Source organism: Cupressus sempervirens, chromosome 5 (assembly GCF_028749045.1).
Source record: "Cupressus sempervirens isolate cs-2001-9-10 chromosome 5, ASM2874904v1, whole genome shotgun sequence".
NCBI classification, from domain to species: Eukaryota; Viridiplantae; Streptophyta; class Pinopsida; order Cupressales; family Cupressaceae; genus Cupressus; species Cupressus sempervirens.
In genome coordinates, this window is record NC_143122.1 from 270211866 (window position 1) to 270232070 (window position 20205).

Consider the following 20205-nt stretch of genomic DNA (forward strand, 5'->3'; position numbering starts at 1 on the left):
TCTATATCTCTCTCTCTCTCTGCCACCCCCTACTCTCTCTCTCTCTCAGTCTCACACTCTCTCCCATCCCCTATTCTCTCTTACACACCATCCCCCCCTCTCTCTCCCTCTCCCACTCCCTCTTCTCACACTCTCTCCCCCTTCCCCTACACTGTCTCTCACTTAAACACTCGCATCCTCCTCCTCTCTCTCTCTCTCTCTCTCTCTCTCTCTCTCTCTCTCTCTCTCTCTCTCTCTCTCTCCCTCCCTCTCCCACTCCCTACTTTCTCTCTCACTCTCTTTCTCCCATCTTGTACTCTCTCTCTACCACCCCCTACTCTCTAGATCTCTCACACACACTCCCATCTCCCCTCTCTCTCCTCCTCTCCCACTCCCTCTCCCACCACCTACTCTCTCTCCGACACACTCTATCTCTCCCATCCCCTACTCTCTCTTTGGCTACTCTCTCTCTCCCCTCTCCTATCCCCTACTCTCTCTTTTACAAACACACTCCCATCCCCCCTCTCTCTGCTCCTCTCCCACTCCCTCTCCCACCACCTAGTCTCTCTCTCTCTCCCATCCCCTACTCTCTCTGGCTACTCTCTCTCTCCCCTCTCCTATCCCCTATTCTCTCTCTTTCATCGACACACACTCCCATCCCCCCTCTCTCTCTCCTCTCCCATCCCCTACTCTCTAGATCTCTCACACACACTCCCATCCCCCTCTCTCTCCCTCTCCCACTCCCTCTCCCACCACCTACTCTCTCTCACATACGCTCTTTTTCTCCCATCCCCTACTCTCTCTCTCACTCACACACTCTCATCCTCCTCTCTCTTCCACCCCCTACTCTCTCTTACACACACTCTCATCCCCATCTCTCTCTCCCCCTCTCTCACTCCCTCTCCCACCACCTACTCTCTCACACACACTCTCTCTCCCACTCCCTCTCCCACCACCTACTCTCTCTCTCACTCTCTCTCTCTCCCCATCCCCTACTCTCTCTCTCTTTCTAGATACTCTCTCTCTCCCCTCTCCCATCCCCTACTCTCTCTCTCTCTCTTTCATAGATAGACACTCCCATCCCCCCCCTCTCTCTCATCCCGTACTCTCTAGATCTCTCACACACTCCCTCCTCTCTCTCTATCCCTCTCCCTCTCCCTCTCTCACTACCTACTCTCTCTCACTCTCCCTCTCCCTCTCCCTCTCCCTCTCTACTCTCTATTTCCCATCCCCTACTCTTACTCTCTCTCTCTCTCTCTCTCTCTCTCTCTCTCTCTCTCTCATCCCCTACTCTCTCTCTCTCTACCACCCCTACTCCCTCTCACACTCTCACACTCTCTCCCATCCCCTACTCTCTCTTACACACACTCCCATCCCCCCCTCTCTCCCTCTCCCACTCCCTCTCCCACCACCTACTCTCTCTCCCATCCCCTATTCTCTCTCTCTCTTAGGCTACTCTCTCTTCCCTCTCCCATCCCCTACTCTCTCTCTTTCACACACACAGACACACACACTCTCTGTCTCTCATCCCATCTCTCTTTCTCTATCTCTCTCTCTCTCCTCTCCCATCCCTTGCACTCTCTCTCTCTCCCTCCCTCCCTCCCTCCCTCTCCCTCTCCTACTCTCAATCTCTCTCTCCCATCTTGTACTCTATCTCTGCCACCCCCTATTCTCTCACACACACTCTCACACTCTCCCCCCTCTCTCTCCCTCTCCATCTCCCACTCCCTCTCCCATCACCTACTCTCTCTCTCTCTCTCTCTCTCTCTCTCTCTCTCTCTCTCGCTACTCTCTCTCTCCCCTCTCCCATCCCCTACTCCCTCTCTTTCTGACACACTCACTCCCATCCCCCCTCTCTCTCTCTCCTCTCCCATTCCCTACTCTCTCTCTCTCACACACTCCCATCCCCCCTCTATCTCCCTCTCCCTCTCCCATCACCTACTCTATCTTCCTCTCTACTCTCTCCCATCCCCTGCTCACTCTCTCTCTCTCTCTCTCCCTCTCTACTCTCTCCCATCCCCTACTCTCGCTCTCTCTCTCTCTTTGCTACTCTCACTCTCTCTCTCTCCCATCCCCTACTCTCACTCTCTCTCTCACATCCCCTAGTCTCTCTCTCCCCTACTCTCTCTCTCTCACTTCCTCTCTCTCCCATCCCCTACTCTCTCTCTCTCTCTCTCTCTCTCTCTCTCTCTCTCTCTCTCTCTCCCTCCTTTCCTCTCTATTGAAATTTAGGTTTTAATAGTGCATGCACATGCGCTATTAAGAGCCAAATTTAAAAAGCTTTAAATAGCATCTGCGCATTAAGACCTAAATTTTAAAAAAATAAAACAGTGCATGTGTGTTATAGTGCGCACACGCTATTTAAAGCTTTGAATTCTACCAAGTCTAAGGCTTGGTTTTTCCTTGGGGATCCAACCCAAAGGTTTGGAGTCTCTAAACTAATCTGAGACATGTTTTGTTGTAAACATACAAAAAATGATTGATTTTTCTTTTGTGATCTCCTTCAAGTTTCCTCATGGTTGAGCATCAATAAAATCAATTTACATGACATTATAGGTATCTGTGTTAGCTATATAACCATATAATTTATTTTTTATTTGAACTATTTCAAGCCTTTCAACTATAATTTATTTTGAATATATGTCCATTTTTTGTCAAAAACCAACATGTATTAATTGCGCTGTAGATTTTAGCTTGTTCATCAAATTTCACACAACTTAGTGTTTTAGAAACTAGACTCCATTCTACACACTTTGAAAAAAAGAAGTTTTGATTTTAGATTAGTTTTCAATCATTTCTAGGGGGAGCACATAGATATTTCACATTTTTGGGATGTGTCCAATTAAAAAATTCATTAAAAAAATACACATTATAAAATTACCCGAAAAATCTAGGATAAACTACACAGTGTTAGGTAACTTTTGACCAAAGCAATTAAAGAATTTCAAAAAAGAAAGTTCAAATTTTAGGGGGGCCACACTTTGTACTATGTTATGTCTTTTCTAAATAAATAGTACCACTTTTTGTGGCCCCCTTTTTGAGGACCTAAAACTAAACCATTTTGAAAAAAAATTAGTAGTTTAGAAACTAGATTCAAAGAACTAGTACTTTTATTTTTGTCATATCTTAAAATTTTGTTGAAGTTTAGAAATTACTGATTTCAAAAAAAAGGTGTCCACTTATACCCCCCTTTTGGCACCACAACTTGGTGCACTTACCCGACTGCTTTTGTCCTTTTTGTGTGTGTGTGGAGGTGCGCACATGCACACATCATGTGGGTGGGCATGTGAGCACCTCATGGAAGCCCTTGTCTTTTGAACTTTTTATTTGATTTTTTTCATTTTGTTAGGTTGAGGAGGTTGATGAGGTGCACATAGACACACCTTTTAGGGGTGCACATGTATGCACCTTTGAGTAGGTTACCTTGTGTTTTGGTTTGAGTTATTGTAGGGGGACCAGATAAGTGCAAGAGCGGAGCGAAGCAAGGTGTAGAGGTATATCATCGGGGAGCAAGCGAGAGTAGTGTGAGGTAAGAAGGAGTGAGTCAAGGAATTATATAGACCCTAGATGCTAAGTGTGCACCCTCGTAGGTGCACACTTGGGAAGGTGTGCATCCTTCGAGGGTATGCACAGGTGCAATGCAAATGTGCGCAAGTGCCTATGTGCGCACTTAGAAGCACATATAGAGTGCCAAAACTTGATTTTTTCTGCTCTCCAACTTTTTGACCTTTCCCGATAAGAGACTAGGATTTGTCTTAGACCCAAAGGAGGGTCCAAAATGACTAGGGCTCCAGACTAGGAGCCTGGTAGGGGAGATTTAAAATTAGGAGGTCCCTATTTTAAGTCACAAAATGGGGTATGCATTGTGAAACTACAACAGTATTCTACTGGATCTGTGGATTGGTTCTCATCAAATTCTTCATTTTTTATAGGAGATTGTATGTTGATGCACATTGTATTTAGAAAGAGAGCCATTTTGGATGACATAGGTTTTAGTTCTTTAGGAATTGTGTTATTTTTACACAACTTACCTCTTAGGTGTTAAAGTTGCTTTAAAAATCATGGGCACCTACCTCTTCATCTTGAACTCTATAGTTGCAAAATTTCTTAGTTCATTTTTTATGAAAACTTTAAGATTAGGAGAGATATTATTGTGCAACTAGAGTAATTTCTAAATCCTTTAATAGTGTGAATACTCTTAGAGAACATAGTTGTAATATCGTATTGTGACTGTTGTTCCTATTGATTAATACAATTGAGATTAGTGCTTGGAGTGTGGATTTTTTTGTGAAAGGGTTATATCACATTTATGTTGTGATACAAGTTTTTTATTTTTGTTTTGGTTTCAATTAGATGTTGATCTAAAACTTTATTTGTTAAAAGGTCTAGAAATTATTGCATTCACTCACATGATAATTTAGTGTAAGTCAAGTATTCTATATTCTTTTACCTGGTTTACTTTCACTCAACTTATACTTGTCAACTCACTTTTTATAGATATTTATTCATAAGAACTCATTGCTTAAGTAATAGTAATGATTTGTTTATCACTTACCCCATCTAGATAATCCTTGCATGGATTAAGCATGGGACTTTTTGAGTGCATCTTTACCATGTTTTGGTAAAGTTTTCCCTAAAGCTAAATCCACTCCACTTAGCACTGCAAAAATATTGCTATTTAATGTAAACAAACCATATTTTGTATGCAAAGTTATTACTTAACTATACTTGAGTTAAATTCTATTATTGATATAATAAAAACTCAAATTTTATTTTTAAAAAAATATTATAATTCAAAATACGAAGTTTACCAATACCTTAAAAACTACCGTATAACTTTAACTATAAAAAGAAACTTAATTTCTAATGGCATACATTGTTTCAAGAGTTTCTTGATTCTTTTAAGAATGATGTATGCGTGTGTAAATATGTGTTCTATTTATTAATGAATTAAAATATAATCATTATTATGTTATTAGTATGAAACTCGTAATAATAGACAAAAGCTTACAACACAATGGTAAAATTGTGAGCCTCTTATATATGAGGACATGGACTCAAGTCTACTCAAGCTTAACAAATATTAATAACTAATCATATTAATTAATAGTGACTTTAGCCTATTACCCATCAAAAAACAAATATCAAGCTCTTAACAAACTTCCTATTCAAGATCATAACAATGTCATTGTTAAAGAAAAATCTCTATCATACACTCTACAACATCATAATACTTTTCTCTTTTAAAAAGTCTTTAAAAAGAGAAATGTAAAATGGATATTGGTTAAACACTTGAAGATCAAAATATTGTCATTATTGAATCAACATATTTAACAAAAACTCACTTAAAAACTCCACTGCAACATCACAATAGTTTCTCTTTAAAAAAGAGAAATGTAAAATGGATCTTGTCTAAATACAAATTTCAAATGGAAGCCTTAGAATCAATAACAATATCCACTAAATTGGCGAGAGAAGTTGGATTACGAGAGGAACAGTTGCTTCTTATCTCTCCATTACTTCCTGTCATTACACCCACTTGACCCATTTTTGCCATGGCTAGTTTAAATTTCTTAAAGAAGAGATCTTGATCGAGGGCAAAGTCTATAACAATCTGTTTGGTGCGAGAGTCTGTGTAAAGATCTTGATCAGAAGTGAAGAGTCCTTGTCGATTCATGAGATCCACATAATACTTGTTGTCAAATACATTAGGCGTGCGAATGTCTAAATTTGTGGTGTTGGTGTAATTTGTGCTTGGGCAAGTCTCATATAACTTCTTGGCAAAGTATTGGTTGAGGGTGCTATCCTGTGTAGGATATAACCGGTTCTCAAATGATGTACAATGCCCTATTCCTATGGTGTGCCCACCTGTATTCACCAACAACAAAAATTAAAATTTAATATTGATACAACTATAATGAACAAAACAAAGTGAGATCTAAATTGTTTGAAATCTAGTAAATTTGTACATGGACTTTTATTTTTTAATTGAACTTGATATCAAATTCTTTTGTAAAAGTTGTTTTTTAATTTTTGATGTGTGTCTTTTCATTGAATAAAATAAAAACATAATTTGACCATCTTGAAATATAGTTAATAGAAATTGAATTGATGTCACCTCAAAGTTAAATTATCATATTATCAAAATAAGAAAGATTAAAAAACATGTTTATATTTCATAAATAACTATAAACATAATTTACAATTTTTACCTCTAGATTTAATGGGTCTTTTATATGATAACATTTAAACAACGAACTAGTATACATTGCCAAAGAGGACACTTTTTTTTTTGGTCAAATTCTTCTTATATATTATATGGTTTAGTTGGCTGGCCCCTATGCACCATATTATCACTTGAATTGATTAAAGAACATTTTTGATAAAATTTAAATGTTTAAATAATAAACGATAAAAATAGAAAATGTAAAGAAATAACCTGAAAGAGCCACAAGATCAGTGACATCAAGACTTTTGTTAGCAAAAGCTTCAATGAGCACTGAGACATTGGAGGTTGGAGCTGGAAGATTCGCATTTGTTTCAATTGTGGTGGCAAAAGTTAGGCTGTCCCTTCTTCCTAGTGGCACTTCGTACTTCGGCCCTCCAGCCTATAAAGACCCAAACTTTTATAGTCAAGTATTTCTCTTATAAATCTTAAAAACATTATTATTACATCCACTATGCAACAATACCAAATAATTTAATGATAAATATTGAAAAGTAAAAGTATTCAATACATTAAAGACTTGAGTAACTATTTTTATAAAGCATCTGCTTTCTGTAAGATCTGAAACGTATGATTAAAAAATCTCATCTTGTTTATATCAGGAAATGAACAAATTCAAGCATTATATATCGCACAAATTATGAAAACTACACGATTCTAAAACTAAAACTCGATAAACGACGGAAAAACCTCAGAAATCCAGCCAGCATAATCTGTAGATGTACCAGTAAAGCTCAGATCAAGATTCTTTCTTGTAGAAGGGAAAAAAACAGCTCTTTTCGAACATTTTAAAAATAGATCGTATGACTTAAAAGAGCAGAAACAAATTTACCCTTGAGATGGAATGCCGAGCAGCAAGAGCAGTGATATCTGCGCAGGACACAACAACACCGCATGCTTCGTCCACACGCGCTTTAATGTCGTTTATGATCTCAAAAGCCTTTTGCCGTAACGTTAAATTTGGAGGAGCATTTTGTTCGCTCGGTCCGCTTGCCGATCCATCTAACAGAACAGATGCATCACATCCCTGCAAAAACAAAATTTTCACCATTGAAACTACAAACCCAACAAATTAACAAACTAAAAAAACTAAATCAGTTAAAAATCCAACCTGAACAAAACAATCATGAAAGTGAAGACGCAACAATCCGGCCGCCTGAGTAATGTCTTCCTCTAAATAAAACTTGATTCTTTTCTCAACAATGGATTTGAGTGTGGGGCAAGTGCTCTCATAAAAAGTCCATGAGAGCCCATTTGCCAGAGGAGGATCGGCATCTAAAGACAGAACATTAATCTCTGTTCCAGCGGAAACAAGGGAAACAGAGAGAGCGAAAAACAGAGAAAGAAGATGAATTTTCTCCATTGGGAAGAAGAAGAAGAACTCAAGGAGTGTGTTTCTGTGGGCAGTGAAAGGGGGTATTTAAGGGCAAAATGTGAGCAAGTGGGACCAGAAAAGACATTGGAGCGCTCAGCCCTACTTTACAATTTTTTAACATTTGCTAGGAAAATCTCCGTCCGCAAGACATCCGTTCGAGTCTGAAATCAATCTAATTGGAATGTTTTTCTATTTTAAACGAGAGCAGCAGTCCAGCTGCAGTCTCTGTTCGTCATGTTATAATAGTTGTTTCAGTCTGTCAATAATGTTCTAGTGGTATTATGAGGTTTTATTCTTTAGTGAAATTATTTGTAGTAGAAATGTTAAATCAATAATAAAAAATTTGTAAAAAGTAGGTAGCAACTTGGGCAAAGTCTAAATCAATTGAAGAACAATGAACGATTTTTTCAAAAAATTAAATACAAAAATAGTGTATTAAATATAGCATATTTTCATAATTCATGATATATTGTTGCTTATGTTTATGATAAAATAATGTGTGATTTTTTATCATCAATGTTTAGGATAGCATTCAATGGTCCATGGTCCATTATCATAGAAAGAGTGTAAGAATGTAAAAGTTTCTATGCACATACATCCTACAAAACATAAAAGACAAAATTTAAAAATATTTTTTAAATCAATGTTTCAAATTTACTTTTTAATACAAAATGTAGATATATTTTTTTTCATGGGAATATGAAACATTAATTCAAAAAGTAGCACAATTTTATTTTCATAAATAGTAGGTTGAGTAGAAATATATGCAAAATGATTTTTATATAATCTTTTGGTAAATCTTTAAATAGAGTAGAAATTTTTCAAATAGTGATAAAATGAGATATTTTTCACAATCAAATTTTGCAATAGTTCATAAGGAATTTATTAGTTAGTTCACAATAACTCATCTCTGATGAATGGAACATATAGCAATCACTACATCTAAGGAGGGTGTTCACACGAGTGACAAATCAAACCTTTCTATGAAGTCACCCATCCCAATACACTTCAATGAAGCCCCTTTAACTCATCAATTACTAAATAAGAAACATTTTCTAGAACAAATCGAATCTCAATATTCTCAAAATTCAACTATCTACATATTTTATCCAATAAAAAAAAAAATCGAATAGCAAAACTGAACCATCTTGGGCCATGGCTGCATAGCCACGGAAAACTTCTCCTATTCGAAAGAGGGACACTTAAATTTTCTTTCTAAAAATTTGTCAAAAAACAATGCAAACTAAACCTTTTTCATGACTGGATAGCTGGCGACAAAATCTTGCCTAGGTAGTACAGAAGCCCCACACGAAAAAAGTCTTCCTAAGCGAAACCTCCTCAGAGTTTCATTTTCATTGTTTCCTCCACTGACCAGAAAAGGATCATCATTTCTGTTTATGGGTGCAATTGATTTCAAAAGCTATTATTATTAAAGAAATAGCCTTTCAATTTCAGCACGTGGCAAGATTCTTTGTCCCCCACTCAACAACTTTCACCACGCCACAAAATTTAGAACTCATTTTTTTTCCTGTGCAGGGCGCAAATTCCGAAGAAAAGCAAGTTCATCTTATCCACAATGTATTGAAAATCCTCGGTCAAATCAACGGGCAATGAATATCTCTGTTTTCTAATCGCTACAGATTACCAACTTATATGGGAAAGATTGGTTGCACTGAGGGAGTCCAAAACTATTAAATATAAATAAATTAATTCTATGGTTTAGATTCATCCCAGAAATAGCGGAATGAATGTACACCGCCTATTCTAACCGTGGTTTGAGGCACTTTCATCTCATAACGTCGGAGTCATAGTCAGGAAAATTTTCACATTGATTGCAGTGTGGAATTATAAAACTACCCATCTTTTCAATCTTGTCATAATTAATGTGATACTAAATGTACATTGTTCTCATGACATCTATTAATGGATACCATGATGGCTGTCTAGATATTTTTTAATGAAGAAAAGTAATAAAAATTTAGGTGAAAAAACTTACTAGCCCTCTATGCTCCAATGACTGTCACCTTTCTTGTTATACATCTCTTTTCGTTATCATTTATAATAAGTTCCACAAAATGATATCACATGTACTAAGACACCAGAAGCTATACAGTCACAGGATTCTTCTTGGCTGGATGTCCATATCATGGCATTCCATCCTTATCTGTACTGTTTTCGAAAATTTCACTTAACAATTCCATTAGACCTTGTGCTTGTACTAGTAGATGGTCTCATAATTTTGTTAAAACCCTTAGGGCCCGTTTGGTCCGTTTGGTGAGCAGAATAGGAATACATATTCTAGAATACGTATTCTATTTTTAGCCCAAAAATGGAGTTTTGCAATTCCACCAAAATAGGTGGTATTGGAATACGTATTCCTATTCCATTTTTTTTAATTTTAGAAAACATAAATTTTCGGGTCCGCGAATTCTCATCAAATGTTGGCTGAACCAAACGGAGAATAGAATACGTTCTATTCTAGAATACGTATTCCAGAATATGTATTCCAGAATACGTATTCCTATTCCGCTCACCAAACAGGCCCTTACAAAATTTTAATAAACTTATTTAAAAGATAAAATGTACTTTTTTTAAAAATATATATTTTAATTTTTTTTAATATATCTTTTCTAAATTCGTATATTAATTAAGAATTTTAAAAAATTATATATATAATTATAACACAGGGTTTAAATATCTTTTATGAAATAAAATATTATTATTTGTATATCAATTGATAAGTAGGAAATATTTTTAATAATCATTGGCAATGGAAGACAAGAGATTTAAAATCTTTGTTATAATTGTATTTTTTGATTTTTTAATCTAAATAATGTATAAATATTTATTGTTTTAAAATATAGATTAAAATATTTGAATATATATCAAAAGAGAAAAGTATTGAATTATTTCTTTGTGTTTTATAGTAGCAATGGCAGGACCACTAGGTCCATGAGAAAGTGTATTGTGGCGCTGACATTCAAGTTTGAAGAGCGCACTAAATTCTTGATGGATTGAATGAGACATAAGCTCTTTTGCAGGAGAACTTGTTGGGGTCTTTATCAATAGCCCCAGCTTCTTGCTATCTGATTCCATCTCTCACAACACAAACAATTATGGGCCTTCTAGTTCTAGGCTCTGCAAATTTTTAAGTCAAAACATGTGAGGTGCACTTCAACCATAACCGACTGGCTTTTATTCTGAAATACATTCACAAAGTTATTGGAACTCCAGAGAATTGAAGAGACACAGATAAACTAACCCAGAAATGCCCTTACCATATGGCCACAAAGAATATTCATTGCAAATAATGAGAGCAGAGACGAATTTCTAAATCGGATAAGGGTCACAAAGTCAAATCTTCAGTTTAAGCTATTGAATGTCGAGCTTATGGATTCATCAAGGACTGCTCTAAAAAATGGCGAGAATTATAGAAGTAGCGAATCAAGAAAATAAATCAGTATTTCACAAATTTATAAATCATTCCTTTTTTGGACAACATCAATATCAACAATCAGTGGCAAATAATTTTTTCTCTAATAAGGGTTTGGCTTTTTCCCAGTCAACATATGAGCAACAAGGAGATAGGCTGAAAGGAAAATAGATAATCCCCTATATTCTGATCAGTGACAGATTTGAAGCTTTAAACAATGATCATTCAAAGTCAAACACATTTAGTGCCCTGGTTAAATAGCATGATGCCAGGGATAGGAAGATGATAAAGCTAAATAAAAATCCATGTGAAAATATTAATGAATGGCAAGTTGTAATTTCAAATAGGAATTGAAGAAGAAACGCATTGTAAAAAAAGAGGCCAATGATGGAAGAAAATAAATATCCTCAGAAATAGTCTACCCAAATTATCAAACTAGTAGATGAAGAAAAGTGAATGGCAAAATCAGTTACTTTCCTAGTAAAAGTGAACAAAAATAATCAGCTAGCAATATATAAACCTACCAAAATTTCTGAAGCTAATTGTATTTCTCTAGGGCAAAAACAACAGCAAGTAGACTCAGAAAAAGTCTTAAGGTTTCTGAGAAAAATCAAAAAATCTGTATACCACCACATAAAAGGGAGGAGGGTATTTCAGATAATGTAAAGTTACCAACACAAAAAGACAGTATGACAATTCTTCCACCAGATAAGGTAAAGGAAACTAATTGTTATAATTGCTCTGATATTAATCATTAGTGAAAGGTATATAGAAGAAAAATAGAAGGAATGTTCAAAGCTAGGAGTATATATACACTGGAGTAGACCAAACAAGCATTTGTCAATATTAACAAAGAAATTAAAGAAGATATGCAAACAACAGGTAAGTATTAGTACTTCCTCAAAATCATCAATTTATCTTCATTGCAAAAATAAAGTGATTAGAAATAAAATAGTTTCTATACCAAAATGCTATTATAAAGGGCATGTAGTTAAATTTCAAACTCAGATACCTAATTGGAATGATGAAAAAGAGCACATGTTACGAATTTGGTATGAATGTAGTAATCTTCCAGTAGAAATTAAACATTTATATACATGATTCAGAATAGGCAAATCAATTGGTAAACTTATAGGTATACTCAAAGAATGACAAAACCAACAATGTTAAATTTCTAATAGATGAGAAACCAAATCAAAAAATGATTAGGAGAAAAAAGATTACAACAAATAGATCCATTTATAAGATTCAATTTAAGAAATATGAAGGGGAAATTAAAGGCATTATTAAAATTAATCTAGAAATTGATCATAATATTTCAATCATAGAGGAATCCTTTAGAAATATTACAATAAAGAAGAGGGAACAAAAGATTAAGGCAAATAAAAAATGACAAATACAAGAAGATAGAAAGATTAGATGAAAGGGAAAATATTGAGCAAAGCACACAAACAGATAATACACCTATAGTAAAAAAGAGTAAAGAACAAAGTCAATTAGAATGTTCAGAAGTACCAAAACAGAGAACCAAAGGTACACACAAGGAAATGACAACAATAGTAGCATTGAAAGAATGCAAAATTTGTCACAAGGAGAATGATAATTTGAAAGAAATAGAAATAAGCATTAAAGAATGGTATAAAATGGCACATGAGATTAAACTATTATAGGCGGACATTGAAGATTGGACTATGCTTAGACATTGAAGATCGGACTATGCTTAGACATTGAAGATCGGAATTTCATTAGGAACATGAGGTAAGACAACAACTTACAAACCAAAGAAAAGAGAAGGAGAATTATAATACTAAGATAAAAATTGGAATCAATAGGGACAAAAGGATGGTAAACAGATCAAATATATACTATTTTGAGGATGACACTAGTCAGATACATTGGGATGGTGAAGATATGACAATTAATAAGGATATGAACCAACAAAAAACCTTGACAAAGGAAACCACAGAAGAAGAAAGTTTAAAGCCAATAGAGTATACAAAAGATCAAGAAGAAGAATATATAATTCCAGCAACAGACTCGGAACAATGGAGTAATATAACAATTAGGAAAAAGTCAAAAAAGAAAAGTTATAAATTTTGACAAACACCAATAGATGGGAAAGGTATCTTTGGAATTAAATCTACAGAGGTGAAGGATAAAATAGAGGAATATAGTATCCCTCCAAAAGTTGAAGCTTTTTTAAAGGAGTTTGAAATGTATAATCAGGAAGATCCAATCATAGAGACTAAACTTATTGAAGTGTCACAGAACTGGGAGGAATTTAGGGTACTAAATGAGACCCTAATAAATCAGAATAGGACACAGATATAGATGTAGAAGAAAATGAAATAATAAACAAGATATTAGAAGATTTAATAAATGAGGAAGAAGATAAAGAAGGAACTACAAAAGAAAATAATAACCATATAAGTATACATAATTTGGGTATTTCAATAAACCAAGAAGGATTTAGAACTAACTAAAAAAAGGAAGAACATCACTTAAGGAATTAAGAGAAGGAGATGGTCAAGCCAAGGAACAAAAAAAGATATTTGAGGTTCTTAACTTTGGGAAGGGGATGTGCCTTCTCGAAGAGCAATGAGGATCATAATGGAACACTAGGGGCCCGAATGCTCCTAGTAAACAAAGAGTGTTAAAATGTAACCTAACACTCTTTGAATCAGATATAATTATGATACAAGAAACTAAGATTAACAAAGAAGGGGAAAAACTAAGAAAAAGACTAGGTAGATGGAATGCTAAAATGAAGGAATCAAATGGAGCATCAGGTGGAATGGGAATCATTTGAAATACTAGGACAACAAACATTAAAAATATAATATCAAAAAGTAACTAGATGGGGACTATGGTTTCAAGCATTAAGCATAATCTCCAATTCATTCTAATTAATGTTTATGGCCAAATACAAACTCAGACAAATTGAAACTTTGGGATGATATATCTACCTTTATGGAGTTATATCCTATGACAAACATGATCGTAGCTAGTGACTTCAATGCCATAGTTGACCTTAAAGAAAAATTTGGAGGTTCTTAAATTTTAACAAGAAAGATAGTAGAATTCAAAGAATGGGTCAAAGTTAATAAATTGATAGAAATACCAACTAGTAACAAAGTATTCACATGGAATAATAAAAGAAAAGACTTCAGTTATATTACAGAAAAATTGGACAGATTCTTTTTCAAAGGAGAGCTAGTAGAAGTGGATTTCATAATCACTACCTCAATTTAGCCTATTGTAGGATCAAATCATTATTTTGTTAAAATTGAATTAACATAGCCTATAAAACCTAATAGGAATCCTTTCAAATGTGAAAAGATGTGGTTTTTAGATAAAACATTCATGGAGAATATTGAACAATGGTGGGATGAAGGCAAGTTTATAGGATCAAAGATGTATTGTTTTGTGTCAAAACTTAAAATGCTCAAAGAAGACATGCAAAAATGGAATAAAACACATTTCAATAATATATTCCAAGACAAACTAAATAATGAAGAAGATCTTAAAAACTTAAATAATGAAATCATTAAAAATGGTATGGACAATGAAAAATACATTAAAGAAAAAGAACTATTAATCATACAAGAAGACATTTTAGCAAAAGAAGAAGTCATTTGGAGACAAAAGTTGAGGGAAAAATGGTTAGCAGAAGGAGACAGAAACACAAAATTCTTTCACAATAGTACAATACACATCAGAGCTTTTAAAACTATTACTCAAATTAAAGATAATAATGGTAGTACCATTAATAATCCAACATAAATTGCTCAAACATTCGTCACATATTATGAGAATCTATTAAACAATTATGACGCGTGCAATTTAACCAAACAAAAAATTATGCTAAATAATATAGCTAAAGTTATCATATAATTTGACAACAAGGAGCTCAATAAACCTTTTACAAAAGAAGAAATCAAATTAGCTCTTTTTAAGTTTAGCCCAAATAAATCTCTAGGGCCTGATGGTTTCCAAGCTTTTTTCTTCCAAAAATGTTGGGAAATCTTAAGGGAAGAATTATGGAAAGCAATAGAGGCAGCTAGAAATGAGGGATCAATCTTAACTGAAATTAATTATACCTTTTTTGCATTAATATCAAAAAAAGCTGCAGTAGAGTCACCGTCAGATTTTCGCCCCATAGCATTTATGTAATACAATATCTAAAATTTATTCTAAAAGAATAGAAAATAGGATTAAAACTTTGCTTCCAAAAATTATCTTAGAAGAAGAAACTGGGTTTGTACCTAGTAGATCAATTCTCGATGGAATATCCATCATTTGGGAAACTATACATTTAGCAGTTGAAAACAAAGAAGCCTGTATGTTTATGAAGTTAGATATACAAAAAGCATATGACATGGTAGATTGGAGGTTTGTATGTAAATGCCTAGAAAACTTTAGGTTTTCCAAACAATGGATAAATATAATTTTAAACTATATATCTACTCCAAAAATTTCACTAATTAATAGTACCCTTAAAGGTTTCTTCAAGATTTTAGGAGGTATCCAACAAGGAAACCCCAAGTCACATTTTCTTTTTATAATTATGGAAAAAATATTTGGTAGAGCTATTCAAAAGGCACAAGGTGTAGGATTAATTAAAGGCATTACTATCACTAAGAATGTTCCAAACATTATCGATCAACAATTTGCTGGTCATTCTTCTAGGAAGTAGTACAAAGGAAGAAATCAAAGCTTTTAAACAAATTATATTGGATTATTCGGTAGTGTTGGGACAAAAGGTTAATGAAGAAAAATTGAAAATTTTCTTTTTAAACACACCAAGGAACATGGAGGAATATATATGCAATTATATGGAATACAAAAAGAGTAACTTTCCATGTAAATATTTAGGGATATACCTAGAAAAAGGAGTTAGGAGTAAAAAAGGTTGGGAAAATATATTAGAAAGAGTAGAAAAACAAATAGAATCATGGAAAGGAATATGGCTAACTAAAGATGTGAGAGTAACAAAAATTAAATATGTTCTGTTAGCGATTCCTACTTATCCTCTATCTTGCTTTCCACTACCAAATAATGTTAATAAAAAACTAGAAGGAAAACTTAGAAATTTTTTCTATAGTGGAACAGAAGAGAAAAAGAAACTAGCATTAATAAAATGGGATAAGATATGTAGGCTTAAGAATAAAGGAGGATTGGCCATAAAAATATCAGTTGGCAGAACAAGGCATTAGGAGCAAAGCTAGTATGGCGCTTATATAAGGAAAAAGATTTAAAAATGGGAAAAAATACTTTTAAATAAATATCTTAATCCATTAGATCTTTCCTCTCTCTTTAGAATCAGAAATCCACCAAGAGGTTCATAAAACTAGAATTTTATGATGAAATGTAGGACTTTGGTTAGCAAATATCTTAGTTGGGATTTAGGTAGAGGTGATGAGGCATTATTCTAGGATGATTCATGGGATGGTCAACCCCTAATTATTAATTTTAGAATATCCAAAAAAAACATCATTATCATTACTGATATTTGGGGACCCAAGGTTTTTGATGCCAAAACACTTATAAGGATTGATTAGACCAAGACTTGGGTATGGAAATCTTTAGATAATATTAATATTCCAAGTATTGACAAAAACTATCCTTGAAAATATCCTTAAGGGTAGACTTGTGGCTCACAATAATCGAGCAAGTAAACTCATTTGGGGAGCATCTAATGATGGAACATACAAAGTTAAGCTAGGATATGATCTTATAATTAACTCACAAAGATGAGATAATATTTTCTATACCCTTGGATCTATGTTGGGATTTAGCATGCCTACCTAAGGTTGCTATCTTTCTTTGGGTGGCAATTCAAAATTAGATTCTTATAGCCAATAGATTCTCTAAAATGGGATTTGAAGGACCATCCAGATGTAGTCTATGCAAAAATGAATTTGAAAATATGGCATATATTTTGGTTAAGTGCCCCTTTGTGCAAGATTGTTGGTATTTGGTTAAGAATAAATTAAATTGGACTTCCCCTTTACCTTAGGATATCAAGGGATTTCTTAGGGGTTGGCCAATTAAGAATAGGATAAGCGTCTACGAGAAATTATGGAATATTACACATGTAATCATTATGTGGGAAATATGGAAGGAAAGAAATAGATGAATATTTCAAATTTTAGGACTTAGTAAGATAACTTTTTTCAATAAAATTGAGGCAACCATCACGTAAGTTATGAATTTCCATCTCAAGAACACACCCAAGGCGGAAGGTACATTCTCAACATGGGATGAGAATATGAGGAAAAATTGGCTTTATTTGATTAATCCTCCCTTAGTTTATCCTAAAAAGGATAATATAGCCAAGAAAGAATGTAAATGGGTTGCACCTCTGATAGGATGGAAGAAATTAAACTTTGATGGAGCTTCTAGAGGGAATCATGGGAAAGCAAGATTCGACTGTATAGTTAGATTAGAAAATGAAGATTGGATATTAAAATGAGCTAAACCATTAAGTAATGTAACTAATAGTATAACTGAATTGGAAACATTAAAAGAAGGATTAAAATCAAGCATAAAAAATAATATTAAAAAGTTAATCATTAAAGGTGATTCACAAATTATCCTAAATGCAAATAGAAAACAACAAACACCAAATTGGCTATTAAATGCTAAACTAGAAAGTGTACTTAATCTTCTAGATCAATTTAAGGAGATTAGAATACAACATATGTATTGTGAAGGCAATTTAGAAGCTGATAAATTGGCAAATAAAGGAGTGGAGGGAGAAGACTTTATATATTTAGCAAAAAAAAATTAAGTTAAGTAGAATACTAAGATTAGAGCAAAAGACAATTTAGTAGAAATATGACACACCTTTATCAGAAGTAATAATTAGATAGACATTTGTAGCAAGAAAATCTACTTACATTTATAAGACATCTAAGAAACAATCATGAAACATTAAGTATAGTCTCTTTTATTGTATCTCAATAATTCCACACATATATGAGTAGGCATCAATTAATGCTTAACAACTCATAAGTAGCCATCTATTATTTGAGACTTGAAATACTAAATCTTTTTACGACTCTTCTTTCTTATCAAACCCTATTGTTTCTTTGTGAGCATGGAGTCTGTTATTGCCCTCTTTCATGCTCTGGAAGTGAAGACAATGGCATTTAGAGGGTTGTCAAATAGGAGAGGTGGAATAGGATCCTTAACCCAGTAGATGATGTTTCTAGGTTTGCAATCTCCTGGGCAATTGGGAGAGGTTGTTTAATTAGTATCCTCTTAAACTCATAAGTATATGATAAGAATAAGAAGAATTAGTGAATATCTAAAATTATTGAATTTAGTTAATATAATTTTGATTAATTTATTCATTCGAACTAGAAAAGGACCTTGAATATCTAATCCACTTGAAGTATAAACTGTAAATTGATTAGGTAACGAGATGAGATTCTAGATAAAGATTGACATAAAGCATATTATAAAATCTTCTGATTAACTCTATTGGTAGAATTTAGGATTCTTATTGTATGAAGAGTCTCTCAGTATGTTGATTGGTCTCTTTACTCCTCCCATTTTTATGATCACATTGAATTGGTACTAATCCTATATTGGAAGATAGTTATATTTTGCCATGCAAATGGTAGATGGATTAATTCTTCATAGAAGGATCCTTGCAAAATTTTGTTCAGAACCTTGCCTCTCTCTAGTTTTGTGTTCCCTTTTCAAAAGATGTCTATGTTATTACTTGCTTCATCAAATTTTGTATTAACCTATATGAAGTTTCATATAAACTGGGATATGCCCCTTTTAAACTATATAATATAGGACTTCGGTCCTAAGCAAGACTAGAGGTTTTCTTGCTCCATTCTTTCCTACTAGTGCCCACTTCAACGAAGAATTCTATAAATTTAATTTAATTTATTCAATATAATACAAGGCTTCGGCCATATATATATATTGATTAGGACAATTTATTTGTTATGTTTTTGGATGTTTTATTATCAATGTTTCTAATCATATTCAATGATCCATCATTAGAATGAGAGAGCCCAAGAATGTCAAAAGATGTTACGAAGAAGGCACACAAACCGAGAGAAAGAAAAGACACTAGAAGCAATTTAATTTATATTTCTATTGATTATAGTGAAGCTTTGTAGTTTTTACATTCTTAATTAAGTAATAATCTTAGTAAATTTTTTAGAGAACAACATAGTAGAAAAATATCCTCACAGGGAGGACTTGACTCATGAGTACTCCAGAATGCTTTTCAATTTCCTGGTAGAAGATTGGGCCAACATCCTCCTCAAAGGGAAGGATGAGAAGAAGTTCAAATAGGGTCGGCTCCTCTCTATTTATGTGTTTGTTAGTTTGTTGATTTTTGGACTCTATCAGTTTAAAGGTTGTTCTGCCTTTGTTTAAAAACTTTGTTTTAAGTAGTACTATTCTAGGTCATCTTAGTAGGATGCCTAGTAGTTTTTTTTTAATGCTCTTTTGAATGATGTTTTTGCTTTGATAGCAGTGATAGGGGGTAATCTCTTATTTAGTTGATAATCTGCTGGTTGTTGGCTAGTTCATCTTTTGTAAGGGTAAACCCCCTTGTTTTGGCTGCTTAATTATTCAAAAACATAATAGAAAAATATAACTTGTAATTAGATACGATAGTGCAAAAAATTGTATATTAGTTTCTTTGCTAAAAATCTTAATATGTAAATTAAATTATATATATATAAAGTAAGTGCTCTCATTTTTTTTTTTACTCTTCAATGATTTACATTATTTTATTTTCTAAAATTTAATATAGAAAAATAATATAATAGTAAATATTAATATAATTTTATTTCAAAATTAAAATATAGTTTCTTAAAAATTATTTAATAGAAAATAAAACTTCAGTTTTGAAAGATTTATAATAGAATATTTGAAAAAATAAATTAATTATATAGATAATCTATGATTATTATCTATAAAAAATGGATTGTAATGGTGAGTGTGAAAAAATAATAACTTTTTTGAATACTAGAAATATTATTATCACTAAATAAATAAATTTTACATTTATCTTATAATAAATATAATATTTATCATAAAATCATTTAACAATGTACATTTTATCTTTAAAAGAATTTTTTTTAAATTATATAATATGAGAAATGAAAATTTAATACAATATAAGAAATGAGAAAGAGCCTACAACACAATGGTGTA

The 20205-nt window shown here is 33.4% G+C and overlaps 1 protein-coding gene across 1 annotated transcript; it reads right to left on the reverse strand.

Moving 5' to 3' along the window:
* Positions 1-5263: 5263 nt before the first annotated feature.
* LOC149555605 (peroxidase 12-like) lies at positions 5264-7598 on the reverse strand. Its single transcript, XM_089829722.1, has 4 exons — positions 7317-7598; positions 7038-7232; positions 6419-6587; positions 5264-5847 (listed from the first exon to the last, which is right to left on the reverse strand). Exons 1-4 carry the CDS (start codon positions 7566-7568, stop codon positions 5405-5407), a joined length of 1059 nt encoding a protein of 352 aa, XP_089685848.1. The 5' UTR covers positions 7569-7598; the 3' UTR covers positions 5264-5404.
* Between the last annotated feature and the right edge of the window lie 12607 nt (positions 7599-20205).

Coding starts and splice junctions, on each gene's coding strand:
- LOC149555605 (XM_089829722.1), bottom strand. CDS start 7,568: ATGGAGAAAATTCATCTTCTTTCTCTGTTTTTCGCTCTCTCTGTTTCC. Junction 7,233..7,316: donor TTCATGATTGTTTTGTTCAG/GTTGGATTTTTA, acceptor TTGTTTTTGCAG/GGATGTGATGCATCTGTTCT. Junction 5,848..6,418: donor TGATCTTGTGGCTCTTTCAG/GTTATTTCTTTA, acceptor TGGTGAATACAG/GTGGGCACACCATAGGAATA.